Source organism: Oncorhynchus keta, chromosome 21 (assembly GCF_023373465.1).
Source record: "Oncorhynchus keta strain PuntledgeMale-10-30-2019 chromosome 21, Oket_V2, whole genome shotgun sequence".
Taxonomy (NCBI): domain Eukaryota; kingdom Metazoa; phylum Chordata; class Actinopteri; order Salmoniformes; family Salmonidae; genus Oncorhynchus; species Oncorhynchus keta.
In genome coordinates, this window is record NC_068441.1 from 12,835,480 (window position 1) to 12,854,289 (window position 18,810).

An 18,810-nucleotide genomic window follows, 5' to 3' on the forward strand; every position below is an offset into this window, starting at 1 on the left:
AGAATGGTGCAGGACAGTTGCTTGGCATTAGAACATTCTCAGCACATTTAAGGAACTTGACAAAATCATTTTATTTTCTTGGAATTTCATTACTTCAACATAATGTTTCCTAAAAGTTCAAACATGGTTACATTGAATGACATTTCTGGTAATGTTCTAGGAATGTTCTCCAACTAGTTTCACATTGGGAATGCTCTCAAAAAGATAACTTTAAGAAACAATGTTCTTCTGTGGGAATTTCAATACTTCAGCATTATGTTTCCTACATGTTTCCTCATGGTTCTATTTAAAGTCATGCTCTCAAATTGTTCCAAGAAACATACAGCGTTGTTCCCACAACCGATGTGAAACCAAAAACACACGTTCCCACAACTTCCAAGGAAACAACTGTGCTATTTGATTTAGTTCAATATAAAGTACATACTAGTAAATGTCACAATAGTATATGATACCCTTTTCTTTCTACCATTTACTTCCCTTAAGACTTTGTTTTATGTCACACCCCCAGTCTACAGAGTGTCTGGTCTTTGCAGCCCTGTCAGTCCCCTCACTGCACAGGAAGCCAGCATCCAGTGACCCACACCAAACATCCTGTGAGGAAGCAGGGCCCTCGAAAACAAGCCCTGAGAGAGGGAGGCACCTGGCTGGGTATGGTGGGGCTAGGGTTGTCAATTTCTGGGAACGTTCAACAAATTCCCTGGTTATCTCAACATCTCGGTTGGAGGGTTCCCGGAATCAGGAGGGAATAAGCAGGAAATCCGGAATCCTCCAACTGTTATTTTGGGAAAACCAGGGAATTTATTTCATGTTCCTGGAATTTTGCAACCCTAGGTGTGGCCCTGTGGCCTTGTCCTCCTTCCTCTGCCTGCTTCTACATTCTGCCTCCCTCTGTCTCCTCCCTTTGCCTCTCTGCCTCACCATGTTTTTAATTTTTTTATTTCACCTTTATTTAACCAGGTAGGCAAGTTGAGAACAAGTTCCCATTACAATTGCGACCTGACCAAGATAAAGCAAAGCAGTTCGACACATACAACAACACAGAGTTACACATGGAGTAAAACAAACATACAGTCAATAATACAGTATAAACAAGTCTATATACGATGTGAGCAAATGAGGTGAGATAAGGGAGGTAAAGGCAAAAAAAAGGCCATGGTGGCGAAGTAAATACAATATAGCAAGTAAAACACTGGAATGGTAGATTTGCAGTGGAAGAATGTGCAAAGTAGAGATAGAAATAATGGGGTGCAAAGGAGCAAAATAAATAAATACAGTAGGGGGAGAGGTAGTTGTTTGGGCTAAATTATAGATTGGCTATGTACAGGTGCAGTAATCTGTGAGCTGCTCTGACAGCTGGTGCTTAAATCTAGTGAGGGAGATAAGTGTTTCCAGTTTCAGATATTTTTGTAGTTCGTTCCAGTCAGTGGCAGCAGAGAACTCTAAGGAGAGGCGGCCAAAGGAAGAATTGGTTTTGGGGGTGACCAGAGAGATATACCTGTTGGAGCATGTGCTACAGGTGGGTGCTGCTATGGTGACCAGCGAGCTGAGATAAGGGGGGACTTTACCTGGCAGGGTCTTGTAGATGACCTGGAGCCAGTGGGTTTGGCGACGAGTATGAAGCGAGGGCCAGCCAACGAGAGCGTACAGGTCACAGTGGTGGGTAGTATATGGGGCTTTGGTGACAAAACGCATGGCACTGTGATAGACTGCATACAATTTATTGAGTAGGGTGTTGGAGGCTATTTTGTAAATGACATCGCCGAAGTCGAGGATCGGTAGGATGGTCAGTTTTACAAGGGTATGTTTGGCAGCACGAGTTAAGGATGCTTTGTTGCGAAATAGGAAGTCAATTCTAGATTTAACTTTGGATTGGAGATCTTTGATGTGAGTCTGGAAGGAGAGTTTACAGTTTAACCAGACACCTAGGTATTTGTATTTGTCCACATATTCTGTGTCAGAACCTGTCTCCCTCTACATCTGATTGCCTTTACCAGCCACAACAGTATCCAGAAAATTTGGATGAGACCCCACCCTTACATGATCCGAATGACCACCATGTGTGATTCTGAAATATTAGTGAGAGTTTTAATGGCACATGAAGAGGATAGTGGTTATAGTTACCAGAAATAGGTGTCTGGGCTGTCTGCTTTTCCTGGAAACTTTCATTAGAGTGCCTTCCTTCACAAACATCTGCAAACACACAGAAATAGAGAACATGTTAGCAAGAGGACTGCCTGTACTGCACTAGCAGTGGGCTTTTAGATCCCGAGTCGGATTTCTAGGCGGCCACGGTCTGAGATTGGTATTATTCACTGTTTATGTTATGTTTGTTGAACAGAGTAACACTGTTCAGAGAGAGAGAGAGAGAGAGAGAGAGAGGCAGTCTGATCTCACCCTTCCTGGCTTGAGTAGATCTCTCTTGCCTCTGACACTGTACTCAATGTGAACCAGCCGCAACAAATTCTCCTGTGTGTCAGAGAGAGAGAGGGACAAGAGAGGAGAGTGAGATAAGGAGGAATTTTCCTGTGAGAGATGGGTAAAGAGAGGAACTGTCCTTGTGAATGAGAGGGAGGGCAGTGGAAAGGGATGTGCTGCTGGAAACTGAATAGGAGTGGAAGAGATTGTGTGTGTGTGTGTGTGTGTGTGTGTGTGTGTGTGTGTGTGTGTGTGTGTGTGTGTGTGTGTGTGTGTGTGTGTGTGTGTGTGTGTGTGTGTGTGTGTGTGTGTGTGTGTGTGTGACACGCATACACTGTAAATGGGTTACCGTGAATTTGACAGTATAGCTTGCAGGCAGAAAAAAAGTAGCTTACAGGCAGCTCGGTGGCAAATAAAATTCTGTATTTTATATTACAGTAATATAAAAACGGTATCAAAGAAAGTACCGTATAGACACACAGTACAATACCAAACAATATACTGTATTATACTGTAAAAAAGCAAATGCTACCGTAATCGGAATTAATGGATAAATTAATTAAATTAATTGAGGCATTTGTATTTCACAGTATTTTTCTGTAATTACAAGAGATTGGTGCAAGCAGGTTGGATGCTAGGTAAAGTGTTTTCACATTACAGCATATTAATGAATAATTGGTGGCACTTCTAGAGGCCTTAACAAAGGCTTCCAAACTGTCAATGACTAATATATATGCCATTTAGCAGACGCTTTTATCCAAAGCGACTTACAGTCATGTGTGCATACATTCTACGTATGGGTGGTCCCGGGAATCAAACCCACTACCCTGGCGTTACAAGCGCCATGCTCTACCAACTGAGCTACAGAAGGACCACAGGACTACAGACCAAAACAGATAGGGAAAAATGCTCAACCATTTAAGGCTTAAGGCTTTCTGCCTTAAGGGGATATGTGATCTATCTTATGAGGATCTGTGTGGCTGTTTGAGAGACAGGGGATATATGATCTATCTTAGGAGGATCTGTGTGGCTGTTTGAGAGACTGGGGATATATGATCTATCCTAGGAGGATCTGCGTGAGGGTGTGTGTGTGCTCTACAATGTAAGTAATGTCCTTACTCATACTGCACCCTTTGTTACAAAGCACCTGGGATCTTTGATGATATCATCTTTCCTCGCCCTCACATTAATCAATAGGCAACCGAGCCCAGTGAGAGCAGAGAGACAGGCCTCTCCAAGATGACTGACGCGATTTCACTCACAATAGTGTTGCCATGCGGAACCAAGAAGGATTTACACAGGGAAAATGTGAGCTGTCTCCACACTTTCAAGTTCACACTCCAAGTTTGTACATTCTGTACATGCATCCCTCTAGCAAACACTTGCATGAGCACATGTACACAGTCGTCTGAAATAAATAGAGAAACACCCATACAGACACACCGATTTACCCCTTGCTTGAGGTTTTCATTAGCCTGGTCTGCCACCTCTGAAACGATGACTAAGGCAGCTGGAACAGAGGGAGAAACAGAAAGGGTTAATGTCCATTAATATGCAGGGAGTAAACAACTAACCTATGATATTGTGTGTGTGTGTGTGTGTGTGTGTGTGTGTGTGTGTGTGTGTGTGTGTGTGTGTGTGTGTGTGTGTGTGTGTGTGTGTGTGTGTGTGTGTGTGTGTGTCTGACCTCTGGCAAAAACATGTTTTTGGCAATTCTTAAAAAGCAGAGAATGACCATACCTTGTGTATCCTCATATTCTTTCGAATCAGGGGAGAGGTTGTTTAAGTAATCTACAAAACATAATGGCACAAACAAACACATTATTCAAAAACAGAAATGGATGAATAATGTGCAGAATGCCACATAACACTATTCAAGGTCGAGAGCCAAGATGGGGTACATAAATGGAACTTAGTATTACAATTTTGCAATAGTACATTATGAGGTGTGTGTCAAATACCTGTGAGCAGCATGCGGTACTGGAGGACTCTCACAATGACCTGCAGCAGCTGGTGCTTCAATTGGATCTGAGCTCCATCTGGACCTTGCTTCTGCACACATAAACACATTGCCAGGTTAACACACACCTGCATGCATGACTGTGGAACATACACACATGCATTACGCACAGACATGAAAACGTAACCTCGCACACGCAAATAAATAACACAATGCACAACACTACTCTCAACTTGGGTAACCGCTGTTAAAATGATGCAATCAAAGCTATAGATGACAGAAGGATGAATGAGATAATCTTGACAGAACGTTTGACCACCAACCTGACCACTCCAAATCTCCTCACCACACAAACCCTGTACTGTCTCTATTCTTCTGCCCTATGGAATCCCTTCAAAGGGGAGAATAAGCGAGATATCTAAAACAAATCTTTCAGAGGCTAATTGTGTCTGACGGACATGTATTCCCAGTCCCAGAGAGGGTCTATAATACAAAGGGCCCAGAGCAGATCCACACATCACCATTGACTGAGAAGTCTCCTAACCCAATAGAGCCCCGTTCCTCATTAGAGACGAAGAGATAACCCCCCTGCGGGACTGAGATAACCATCTCTTCATTTACACTGCGTGACTGTGGAAAGCGCACACACACACACACACACGCAAACACACACACACAACACGCACGCAAACACACACACACACGCAGGCCCGCAAACATGCACACATACACACACTCACATGTCAGCACAAACACACGTACGCATGCACGCACACACATGCAAATGCGCAAACAGGCACGCAAGCACACCCACAAATGTATGGACACACACACAAACACACACAGGGCTGGCGAGACAATATTGCTGGCCCTACAAAGGGGAGGATTAATAGCCACCACACACCAACCTTGGTCTTCATTATGAGAGATGGAGCATAGCAGAACGGAGTAAAAATAGAGCAACGATTTGGAACCAGGATTCTAGTGTCAAACCCCCACCTCTAATCAGCAAATCCACCTCCCTAAATTCTCTTTCTCTCTTTTTCTCTGTTTCAATCCCCTTTTCTCTTACTCCATTCCCTCCCCCTATGGAAAAACCACATGATTTCACATGTGGAAATGTCACATGATTTCACATGTGGAAATGTCTCATGATTTCACATGTGAAATTATGTGGTTTTGGAACCGTTCTCACATGACGATTTTCACATGTGATCACATAACCTTTCACATTACATTGTGCATGTTTATACGTATATACACAGTAACTATTATTTAACACGTCTCACGAACTGAACACACATAGATGACAGAAGGATGAATGAGATAATCTTGACATAACGTTTGACCACCAACCTGACCACTCCAAATCTCTTCACCACACAAACCCTGTACTGTCTCTATTCTTCTGCCCTATGGAATCCCTTCAAATGAGAATCTTCCTGCTATGCCACCATGTCTATGTCAATAACTGATTTCACTTGGGTTCCAACACGTTGGACTTCAAAGTAAATCATATTGAAAAGCCAGCACTAGGTGATAATATCAAACGTAATCACATAAAGACGTTTACACTATTTTAGCAGAGCAGCGTGACACTTACTTTAAAAACCCCATACTATTTATTACTTCCCTTACAAAAAAACACGTGAAATGTGTAGTTTCACATGTGTAATAGCTGTTTTCACATGTTGAGCTGAAATGTTCACATGTAAAAACAAAATAGACAGATGTGAGGTCAGCTGTTCACATGTATTACATTTAGAGTTCACCTGCACCACCTTTTCACATGAGGGACAATAACATATTTTCATCTCACATGTAAATTGCAGATTCACATGTGAATTTGCAGTTTCATATGTGAAAAATATTAACTTGTGAATATCTAACTCTCACATGTGGAATTGCATTTTGCACATCTAAAATACATTCACATGTAAAAATTGGACTTTCAGTTTTGTATGTGAAAAATGTATAATGTTGTCATGTGTAGTTTCATGGTATCATATGTTGAAATTTTGCAACCCCATGTTGTCACATTTATTTCACATGAGATGATTTGTATTTGTATTTATTAAGGATCCCCATTAGCTGCTGCAAAGCTAATCGAATTTAGTGTGTTCCCTCAGGCCATTACTCCACTATCACATATGTGACCCGTTTCAGAAAACTAGGCGCATGTCGTGGGTCACTACTTCACAGGAGAACCTTTGAACGTAAACTTTTTTTTTTTTAGCAGATAATGGGTGGGCTGGACATGCCAAGAGATGAATTTGGATTGGTCAGCCATATAGCATGCTTCTTCTGTCTGTTTGAGCTGGTCAGTCTGTCTAGGTAATCCTGTCTAACGCAGTTTTTAAAAATGTATTGTGTAGTAAAACTGCATAAGTGTTGCTCTCCACTTTCTGCAGTACAGAGTTTTGAAATCAGTGGAATTCCAGAATGTTGGAGATGGAGAAAACACCTGTCTCCAAATGACATCTTCAAACTAAGGGCAACCATGGCATCCGACAGGAGATGCGTCCATCCTTGATGTATATGTGTAAGATAGTCTAGCTAGCTCCATTTTCAGATATTACATGCTTCTAATGTTGACAGAAAGTGGTTTCATTTCAAGTTACGGCTGCTGTCCCTGTACAGGGACCAAATCAGCGGAAATTTCAGAGCGCCAACTAATAATACTCGATACAACTCAAACTTTCATTAAAACACACATGCAGGGTACTCAATTAAAGCTACACTCGTTGTGAATCTAGCCAACATGTCAGATTTGTAAAATGCTTTTCGGCGAAAGCATGAGAAGCTATTATCTGATAGCATGCAACCCCCGAAATAACCAAAGGGGACGTAAACAGAAATAATTAGCGTAGCCGGCGCTACACAAAACGCAGAAATAAAATATAAAACATTCATTACCTTTGACGAGCTTCTTTGTTGGCACTCCTATATGTCCCATAAACATCACAATTGGGTCTTTTTTTCTATTAAATCGGTCCATGTATACCTAAAAATGTCCATTTATGAAGCCCGTCTGATCCAGGAAAAAGCACATTTTCAAAACGCAACGTCATTTTTTTTTTATTAAAAAGGGTGCCTATAAACTTTGACAAAACACTTCAAACTACTTTTGTAAACCACCTTTAGGTATTAATAAACGTTAATAATTGATCAAATTGATCACGGGGCGATCTGTATTCGATAGCAGCAAGCCCTGAAATCATCGTCCATTTTCTCCCTTTCATAACTTCCTTCGGCGTACCCCAAGACAGGAAGTTCCTATTCGTCATCCCACCAAGGATAAACCAGAACTGAATTGCCAGTACTGGCGACATCGTGTGGAAGCTGTAGGCATTGTAAACGGGACTCCATCTATTTTCCCTGGCCATAGACAATTCAGAGACTGGCGGATGGATATTTTTTGTGTGTTTTTTGTGAACAGTTTTCCTTGGGATTTTGACTCCTAAACACGTTCTGTTATAGCCACAGACATGATTTAACCAGTTTTAGAGACTTCAGTGTTTTCTATCCACACATACTAATCATATGCATTTACTATATTCCTTGCATGAGTAGCAGGACGTTGAAATTTTGCGCGATTTTTAACAAAAAGCTGCGAAAATTCGCAGCCACCCTAACAGGTTTTAATGTGTACTGTTGGCTAGCTAGGTAATGTTAGCTGGCCGGCTCGCTAGCTAACGTTATGTGTATGTTCTTATTATTCATATCTCAGAGCCATTTGCTTGGCTAGCTATAGCCCAATGTCAGCTAGCTAACATTGAACCGGGTTGGTTAGCTTCCTGCAGATACATGCAGGGTAGTAATGTCATGAGATTGGATTATGTTTCATTGTTTACCTAGCTAGCTACATGTCTTAACAAAAGACTCCACTATGCAAGTAACCATTTTGGGTGCGTTCGTAAATTCAGTCTGGCTATCTTCTCCGATTTCAGAGCACTCTCGTCTGAGTGTGCCAGAGCACAGAATAAATTATGAATTTCCGAACGCTCAACATCAGTTGAATATGGCCCGTGTCAGTAAACATTGGTAAAAAAGCGTAATTACCCAGCTAGCAATGAGGAATCGGCCCAGAAGCGGCACTCTAATGGGGGGGGCGGAACTGATTGAATTGGCCTGGAATCGGGTGTCGGACTCGGCCCAGAATCAAAATGAATGACTGCCCAGAATGGGCCCAAGTACATCGGGCCGTTTCCATCTACCAGAATTCAGCCACTTTGCCGGCATCTTACCAGAATCCCCCCAGAAGCGTCCCTATGCAAATTTAAATAAATGTATACAAAATTACCCAATTTAGTGACTTAAAATATTACTATTATACATTTTATACATACAAATGCTTCCCATCCACAAAAAAGCATTTTGTCTCAGAGGAAACACCATACACCTGGTGACCGTGTCAGTGTGCATGCGCCTAGTCCGCCACAGGAGTCACGACAGCGCGATGGGACAATGACATCCCAGCTGGCCAAACCTTCCCCTAACTCAGACAACACAGGGCCAATTGTGCATCCCCTCATGGGTTTCCCGGTCAACACGGGTCTCGAACCAGCAATTGTAGAAACGCAGTTTGCACTGCAACGCAGTGTCTTAGACCGCTGCGCCACTCAGGAAGTTCCAGACACAATTTTTTTAATGCTTGCACAAAGTATCAAAATACTAAAATACTACACAGGACTCTGAAAGAATTTCATTGAAATGTTAATTGTATTTTTTTAAATCACAGAAACAATGAGAAAATATGGAAAAATACATTTAACATTTAAATGTTAATTATATAAAGCAGCCTGTGTAATCATCTGCCAGAGAGTAGCCCTAATCGGCCCGAGCCCCAAGTAATACATTTGGGCCAGATAACTCACACCGGAATCGGCACGAGCTCAATCCCGGCATCCGAGCCACAAGTAACACTGCCGAAGGCACATGACGTCGGCCAAGTCTGACTCTCAGCCGAGTGCCTCGACTCTCAGCCGGAATCAGTCCAGATCCACTGTGCTTGCTGTGTAAATTGTTACCAGCACCACAATTACAGTCACCAACACCCTGAAAAACATGAAAATAGCCTAACCAGCTCTGCCAGGGCGAGTAAAATGGTCAGAGTGGGGTGTTCTCTCATTTGTGTCTGGAAGTAGCTAGCAAGCTAGCCAATGTTAGCTAGTTAGCTTGGGTGCTTAACTGCCATTGTGAGGTCAGAACGTTCAGATCAACTCTACTCATTGGCCAGAGCGTCCAGTGTGCACTCTGGACGGTCTGAGAGCGAAACGCTCAGAATATATGAATGGACAATCTGACAGCACAGTTGCAGTCACCAACGCTCTGGATAACATAACAGCCTAACCAGCTCCGCTAGGGCGAGTAATGTTCTCTCATTTCTATCTGGAATTCACTAGCAAGTTAGCTTGGTGCCTGACTGCTATTGTTTGTACAGAACGCTCGGATCAACCCTTTAAAGAGATGGGTGGGGCTAAAGCTAAAGAGGGTGGAAACAATGCTGAATGGGTGTAGACAAAGAAGGGCTCTCCAATAGTAGTACCAAAACATTCAAAGGGAGTTTACACGTTTATTAACTTTCAAAGCAGAATTACTTTCCCATTGTTCCTCAACTGTAGTGTATGATATACAATTTTGTAGCTCTGAGTCTCTACTTTTATCCAATGTAAAAAACACAATTTTGAATTTTACTACATAAGACCGATTTGAGCCGGTATGTCACATATTTACAATACAACATCCACATGTACAATGTGTTTAGAGTGCGTGTCTTATCATGTTCATGTGTGTCTGTGCCTGTGTGTGTCTATTCACATCCTTTTTCATCTGTTTTCTTTTTATCCGATTCTGCTGCTTGCATAAGTTACCTGATGTGAAAATGAGTTCCATGTAGCCATGGCTCTATATAGTACTGTGCACCTCCCATTGTCTGTTCTTGACTTGGGGATTGTGAAGAGACTTTGGTGGCATGTCTTGTGGGGTATGCATGGGTATCTGAGTTGTGTGCTCATAGTTTAAACAGACACCTTGGTGCATTCAGCACATCAACACTTCTTACAAAAACAAGTAGTGATGAAGTCCATCTCTCCTCCACTTTGAGCCATGAGAGACTTACTTGCATGTTATTAATGTTAGCTCTCTGTGTACATTCAAGGGCCAGCCATGCTGCCCTGTTTTGAGCCAATTGTAATTGTCCAAGGTCCCTCTTTGTGGCACCTGACCACACGACTGAACAGTAGTCCAGGTGCGACAAAACTAGAGCCTGTAGGGCCTGCCTTGTTGATAGTGTTGTTTAAAAGGCAGAGTGCTTTATTATGGACAGACCTCTCCCCATCTTTACTACTATTGTATCAACATGTTTTCACCACAATTCAGGGTTACTCCAAGCAGTTTAGTCTCCTGAACTTGCTCAATTTCCACATTATTTACTACACGATTCAGTTGATGTTTAGGGTTTAGTGAAGGATTAGTCCCAAATACAATGCTCTTAGTTTTTGAAATATTTAGGACTAATTTATTCCTTATCACCCATTCTGAAACTAACTGCAGCTCTTTGTTGAGTGTTGCAATGATTTCACTCACTGTAGAAGTTGACGTGTATAGTATTGAGTCATCCGCATACATAGCTACACTGGCTTTACCCAAGGCCAGTGCCATGTCATTAGTAAAGATTGAAAAAAGTAAGGGGCCTAGACAGCTGCCCTGGGGAATTCTAGATTCTATCTGGATTATGTTGGATACTCTTTCACTAAAGAACACCCTCTGTGATATGCTAGACATGAAACTCATGCTTTCACATGTGCTCAAATGTTATCACATGTAGTTTCATGTTATCACATGTTACTTTTATATGACGTCACGTTATCACATTAACTTCACATAAGATCACATGTGATCACATGTGAAAGTCATGTGTTTTTCCATAAGGGTCTCTCTAAAGGCACCTTACATTAGCTCTGTGTGGTTTCCTCTCTCTCACTTTGGATTACCCTTCAGTTTCCCCCTCCCTTTTCAATAAAAACATCCCATCATTAAAACCTCTCCCTGACAGAACACCAGCACCGCAAGTGTCACTTGTTCATGTAAATTGTGATCCAGTTGACACTTGTACGGCTGAAATGGCTTCTGTGGCGAACCAAATATGCTAATTAGTGCGTGGTTGTTTGGGTGAGTGAGGCAAAAAGAGGCGGTGCCTACACACACACACACACACACACACACACACACACACACACACACACACACACACACACACACACACACACACACACACACACACACACACACACACACACACACACACACACACACACACACACACACACACACACACACACACACATACAGTCATGGCCATCGCTGGCTGCACACACAGCTGATCTAATTGGGGAGTTGTAAAGGAGGCTGCCTCTCTAATTAGCTTGTGTCTGCCTCATTACCCAGCTGCCTATACTGGGATGTATCACCATCACACTGTCTTTATCTCTCTCTGTGCACCTGCTGCATCTCACACACAAACACTCTCCTTCTCAAGGGAACACAAACACCTAGGCACAAACACCAACACAAGCATTCAATATCACATCAACATCACAGGCACACACACCATTGGCCGCTGTATAGAGCAGCACAGTAAACAACAAATTGGCTGAAGAGGGGCTTTTATCTTTTAAGGTCCTATGGTGATCTGATCACAACGCATAGCTACTTCATCACTGTCATCACCACATCCACAATTAAATTACACACCACAGCACTGCTGGACCAACGCTTGAAGAGTGAAGAGCTTACCCCTCCACTTACCAGAGAGAGAGAGAGAGAGAGAGAGAGAGAGAGATGTACGAGACCTTGGGACTATAAGTTCTATCTGAATTAGTTCTTCACATAGAGTTGCTCTTTAGGTGGTCCTTTACATGTGAGATATGTCAGTTTTTTTTTTAAAGTACATTTACGATTAAAAAAAAAAGAAACATTTGAAAGTTCTATCTGAGCAAAATCCTTTGAACTTGGTGCTATAAGGTTCATCTGCAGTCCAATCACACAATAAAATAACATATGTATGTAAGGTATTGTACTTAATGAGTCATGAAAGAGAAAGACATCACAAAACAGTTCTGAGATCTGGGATTTGAAAAATATGAATTCTCTCAAAACTATACATTTATCATATCCTTGATTATTCATGTCGGTTCTGATCCTCTTCTGCAATTTATTTTTTTCCACCACTTTTCAGAAGAATTGGCATAACGTATGGTAGAAACAAATAAATACAGGTGCCCTAAAGCATGTTTAGAGCCCACTGTAGAGACATAGCTGTTTTTGTCTTGTTCTATATCAATAAGAAAACCTCCATGGAAGTGGTATTTCACTACAATTACAAACTTACCACATTTTATTGATAACTAGTAAGTTGTTTACTGACTTTGAGTGTCAGAGACCAGAACAATATGTCCGTTTACTCATCCAGAGCTAAGCTTTAGCAATGTTGCTAGTTCTCCATAGGATATAGTGTATTTGTCTATCGCTTTAACAAATGTGTGATGAACATGAATTAATATATTTGATGATGTGATTAGAAAGAAGGAAGGGTATTCTCTTCATTGAATCATTAAATGTCTGCAAATTTCTATTGAAATTGAAATAAATGCAACATTCTGTGCCAGATAGAACCTTACGACTGAACCCAGATTGACAACCCCTAAAAAAACTGATTTACAAATGTCTTCAAATTTTGGGGTATCTCTAAGGTGAGGAACTTAATGGGTCATGAAAGAAGAATTCACTACAAAACCGTTCTGAGATCTTGGATGTGAAAACGTTGATGTCCAATATCTCAGAACTAGGAGCAGATAGAACCTGAATAGTCCCAAGGTCACAAAATCATCTAAATGATCACCTGACGTTATGGAAAATACTTTCTGCATTGATCGTTGGCTAAACTGCCATGGCAGGATAAACTACTGTACCTCTCAGCTGCGTGGCTGTGACTCTGGCTGTGACCTGTGACTTTCTACTGCTGTCCCAGAGAGCCCTGTGTGTCTCATTACACACAGAAGGAGTCCCCCTGGCAGTCCTCTCACACCACACAGCAGCCATCACACCTTTATTACCTCTTACTGTCTCTGATGTAACCACTACAAAGCCAGGACGAGGGGATGTTATGCATAGTTAAAAGCTTTTAACTAGAAGTAACGTTAATATTCATAACATTCCCCAAAGTGTTTAACTTTGAGATAAACACTGGATTTTTCTGACATACATTCAGTGATAATGCTTATTTTATCTATAGAGTGGTTGAAAAAAAGAGCTTATATAAGTCAAATGTTTCTCTTATCCTTCCTCTCCCGCTCTCGCTCTCTCTCTCTCTCCCTCCCTCTTTCTCTCTGCGATACCTACATTGCCAGTCCCGTAGAGCCACAGTATATCTGGTGAGGGCAGCTGCTCGTGAATATTCATAAGGTGAGACAGTTGCTTCCTTGTCTGGTTGCATTCCTAATCACTATTGAGATGCGTAGAATCATTGTCTACCAATCACTACGCATCAAAATACGGCTAGGAACCGCTAACTCATGACTATGCAAGAAACGGTACGCTATGCATATCTGTGGGTGGTCTTGGGTACAATCTTAGTAGCAGTGAGAGCCAAGACTCATTTCCAAAATTAACATAATTATAATGAAACTTGAGGTGCTTCAAAATATGTCTAGGAACCTCTAACTCATTTATATGCAAGAAACGGTATGTTATGCATATATGTGGGTGGTCTTGTGTACAATCATTGTATTAATGAGAGCTGAGACTAATTGGATTAGATTAATTGGAAAAACTTAACACAAAGGCCACTCCAATACTGAAATAGTGCGTTTATAGATCCTTCTCCAAGTCAAACTGCTAACTCTATCATAACCAATCAATAGGACTTAACACGGTAAAACCAAGGTGACCTGAAGCATGTGAGAAACTTCCACTATATGAGCACTGAATCAATGATACAAGCCACTCAAGCCTGGAGAGGAAATAAGAAATCCATGGCTGCATCCAGATGGTCTTATCTGGGAGCCTGTTTTACATCATCTGCCATGGTTAATAATGGTTCCTATCATCATCATTAGGGACCTTGATTACACATTCGCTACTCAACTGAGAATCCCTTTGCATACTATGGAGCTGTGCAAAGCAAGTTTGCGTGATGTATTCTTCCTGATGGATATGGTGATCACATGATCAATTCCAGTTAACCAGTGATGACATCCTCTCAGATAGTACTTCCTGTTGACAGCCAAGATAACGGGATGCACAGTACAAAAAAGGGTTGGTGTTCAGTCTTTGAGAGGTATAAAACATGAGAGTAGCACGTTGAAAAGGTCAGTCCCATAGAGCAGAGCAAAATAGAGAGGGTTTGGAAAGGCCATTGACTCCCAGTGGAGTCTGGTTGACAGACTAAAGCTGCTATATAAAGGGAATGGGGAACTCCTGGCTGAATAAAGACATTGTTACAGACTGGCAGGTACAGTGGCTATGACCTCAGAACTGATTCTTCTGGGCATGCATATCCAAAGGTTAGTTTAAATCAACACAAGATAAAGACTCACATTGGGGTTTTAGGTAAAGGACTTCCACTTTTATAAGTAGTCTCCAAGCTCAGACTAAGTATAGCCTCTTACCTCAAACTGCTTGACGATGTCATGGAAGGCAGGGTTGAGTTTGCAGCTCTCTGCCAGTAGGGACATGCTCCGGTCATACTCAGAGATGTAGGTAGCAAACCCAGCAAACTCCTCCCGTCGAGACAGGATCACATCCACCACCCTCTGGCTCTCCTCCCTGGTGATGGGGAATGGAATTATGTTGAGGTTTGGAGGATTGGATGAGTGTATGTTATTGAATAACAGTTGACAGGTAAGTTATTGAATTACGGACATAGAAACATGTCGATACCTCCTGAATAAGACTAAAAAAATATACAGTTGGATACTATTTACAATCATTCCACTTGATGCGTTTAAAATGCAGAACTGTCTATGCTCTTTCATTTCTATGGAGTTTACAAGTCTGTGTGTATTTATTTATGAGTGCATATAATAATAATATTAGCTAATTAAAATAATACATTAAACACATCTTTATAAAATGTATAAAATTGTGTCTTCAGCAGGGATATAAAAGAGGCACTGATTCTGCATATATAGATATCCCACTGTGTTTAACGTACTCAATGTCTCACCATTGTCTGATGCGTGAGTCCAGCTCAGTGAGGATGTTGCTGTGGAGTATGTAGACCTCAGGGAGTGTGCCCAGTATCTCCCCCAGCCTCTGTTCCTCCACCACAGGTTCCCCATCCTCCCCCACCGCCTCCGACACTGCTGCCCTGAAGTCCTGCAGGAGAGGGATGAAGAAGGGGAGAGAAGAGAGGGGGTAGAGGGAGAAGGGGAGAGGGATTGAGGCAGGAAGAAGGGGAGGAAAAGAATAAGGAGGGAAAGGGCAAAGGAGGGAGAGAGTTACAAAGGGAACGGGTCAGACCCTCCTAGAGCTTAACGTCCTTCCTGTTTCTCTAACCCAGTATCATCTCAGTCTGTCTTCCTCTTCCCCAGTCTCTGCCTGTCTAACCACTCAGGAAAAGGGGTTCTGGACCTGGGTTACCTACCAGCTGTTAGGTTGCATAATGACCTTGGTCACTGATACATTGTTGACCACAACCCTACCATGTATCAACATATTGACATGAACTATATGTTCTTATACAACGGATGGGTCTAATTCTGGATGCTGATTGGTTAAAACCACATTCCAACCGGTTTCTATTCCATAAGTTACACAAGTAAGGCTGTGACGTTGAAATGCCTATTTTACTGTTCCATCTCACTGCGCAATCCACTGTCTCACCAGCCCAACCAGGCAATTTATAAACTTGATTTCTACTGTAACATTATCTCCCCTTTCTTTCAGACTAACATTTGGTTTTCAACAATGGAGATTTGTATAAAACTTGTTGTCTGCCTCTTCGACATTTGCAACATTGTTTCAGTATTTAAATTCATTCTTCTGCTGTCCCATAGCAATGAATGTGCCGTGAGTTAGGACGGGAAAGACAGGCAGGCAACTTTTCTTAGCCAGTCAAAATCATGAATCAGAATAGTTTTTATGGATATATTCAAAGACATTTCTATAGAAAAGCAGGCCAAACAAAATGATTTTTTAAATGAAAATATGTCAATCATAATTTGAATTGGTTTCTTAATCTGTTCGAAGCCGGTGTTTGGAGGATATATTGGACTTCGTCTCGGGCCTAACAACCTTGCCAATATATCCTTCAAACACCGGCTTTGAGGGCATTGTCACTTAAACACTATTATTGCACACAGATTGAGTCCATGTAATTTATTATGTGACTTGTTAAGCACATTTTTACTTTTGAACTTATTTAGGCTTGAAGGAGTTGAATACTTATTGACTCAAGACGTTTCAGCTTTTAATTTATAAATATTTTGTAAAAATTCAAAAAACATAATTCCACTTTTACATTATGGTGAATAATGTTTGCACCAGTGACAAAATATCTCAATTTAATCCATTAGAAATTCAGGCTGTAACACAACAAAATGTGGAAAAATCTAACTCAGAAGCTGACGTTCGTTAGCGTTAGCATTCTCATAGAGAATGACTGGCGGTGTTAGCTAGTTAGCATTTTAGAATATCTGATGGCCGTGATTCATACCAGTTGTATCCCTTTTCAATCAAAGAACAATACTTGAAATGCCAATTTTGTTAGACACAGAATATCAATGACAAAATGTTTTATGTAGATATTTGCAATCTGTTGTGCCATAAAGATAACTAGCTAACACCACCAGTCATTCTCTATGAGACTGGCCACCCCTCAAAGACTGGTTTCTAGATTTATTCCCAGGTTCCTGCCTTTCTAGGGAGTTTTTCCTAGCCACTGTACTTCATCTGCATTGCTTGCTCTTTGAGGTTTTAGACTGGGTATCTGTATAGCACTTTGTGACAACTGCTGATGTAAAAAGGGCTTTATAAAATACAGTTGATTGATTCATTTATTAATGCTAATGAACATTGGCTTCTGAGTGCTTATGGAGGAAGACAAGTTTAAATGTTCGGACGCGCCCCCTGCCAACAGCTTCGGTACTACCCACAAGAGGTAAAGAAAAGTGAATCTCTCATTCAAGTGCATTCATTCATTTTAGTGCTGCATTAAATGGCTTAAAATATGATAATATATATTTTTAAATGTTGTATTGTATCTATAACTGAGTTGATGTCTGACTTGTGTTGTGCTAGCCATCAATTTGAATTAAAAAAAAAAAACTTTTACCACATATTTCAAGCTACGAATCCATGGTGGTGAAATGCTAATTCAATAGCCTACAACAGGGATGGGGAACTGGCCCCACTGCCTTTTTGTATGCCCGACAACCAATAATAATAATACCTCCAGCCTATGGCAAAATGTGTAGAATTGCATAAAATGAGTTATAAAATTGCTAAATCTTCTCTCCACCCCATGGCAAAATTTGTAGAATTGCAGCAAACTTGCTTTAGAACGGCAACATTTTATCTATGCCCCAATAATTTGCATCTCTGTAATTTATTTGAGATAGCTAAACTAAAAAGAGGATCTTGTGTGTAATGTATACCTAGCTAGCTATATCTAGCTTGAGTCAAAGCAGAAGCTGTCACTCTTCATCAGCATAAATCCCAAATATTGATGAGAAAATTATATCACCACTTTGTGCAATTCAAAGACCCAAGCCAGCTAGTTGTCGTGGATGACAGATCAAGTTTGTAAAACCTAAAATGTGTTTTATGGTCGGGACAAACTGCACACCCAAACTGCATACCCAAGCTATTGATCTAGCTGTTGAGCATTTTGAACATGACTTTAAAGCAAACCAAAGACAGGAAACTAGCTAGTTAGTGAACTATTTTCCAATAAGGCATTACTTTCATAACCCGTCTAGCTAAGATAATACTTTTCACCTTGTTTGTCGATCTGTAATGCTAGCTAGCTATGCAGTTCCAACCTATCTAGCTAGCTGCCCATACAACCAGCTAGCAATGGGCAGCTAGCCAGTTAAATATATCTAGTACAGAAGAGACATTCATCAATACGAAGTTGGATATTAGTAGCGTTGTAGCTAGTAAAAGATCTATTATACAGCCAGTTAAAGATGGAGAGCATACGATTTAAACCCCCAAAATAAACATGTTAATTTCAAGCAAAACACATGTACTGTAAGTGAATGAGTTTTCCAACATTCTGAAGCTTTCTTTACCCTTTGTGGTCGTTGCTAAACAATAGCCTCACATCATCGATGACACAAACCTGTCTTCCTCCATACTAAGTGAAAACAAATGTTTTCATTTTTTAAATAATTTTTCTCAAAATAGAACATATCTTTCAAATCCTGTGC

At 41.1% G+C, this 18,810-nt stretch overlaps 1 protein-coding gene across 2 annotated transcripts in view; it reads right to left on the reverse strand.

The window, feature by feature from the left end:
• The window catches only part of LOC118400156 (FYVE, RhoGEF and PH domain-containing protein 5-like), a 43,889-nt gene that overhangs the window by 6,265 nt on the left and 18,814 nt on the right, over positions 1-18,810 (reverse strand). For both annotated transcript variants that reach the window (XM_035796706.2, XM_035796705.2), the window contains exons 6-12: positions 15,603-15,754; positions 15,046-15,202; positions 4,377-4,467; positions 4,156-4,206; positions 3,867-3,925; positions 2,395-2,466; positions 2,122-2,190 (exon numbers count right to left, since the gene is read on the reverse strand). In XM_035796706.2, coding sequence (XP_035652599.1) covers positions 2,122-2,190; positions 2,395-2,466; positions 3,867-3,925; positions 4,156-4,206; positions 4,377-4,467; positions 15,046-15,202; positions 15,603-15,754 — 651 coding nt within the window. The remainder of the gene's footprint in view (positions 1-2,121; positions 2,191-2,394; positions 2,467-3,866; positions 3,926-4,155; positions 4,207-4,376; positions 4,468-15,045; positions 15,203-15,602; positions 15,755-18,810) is intronic.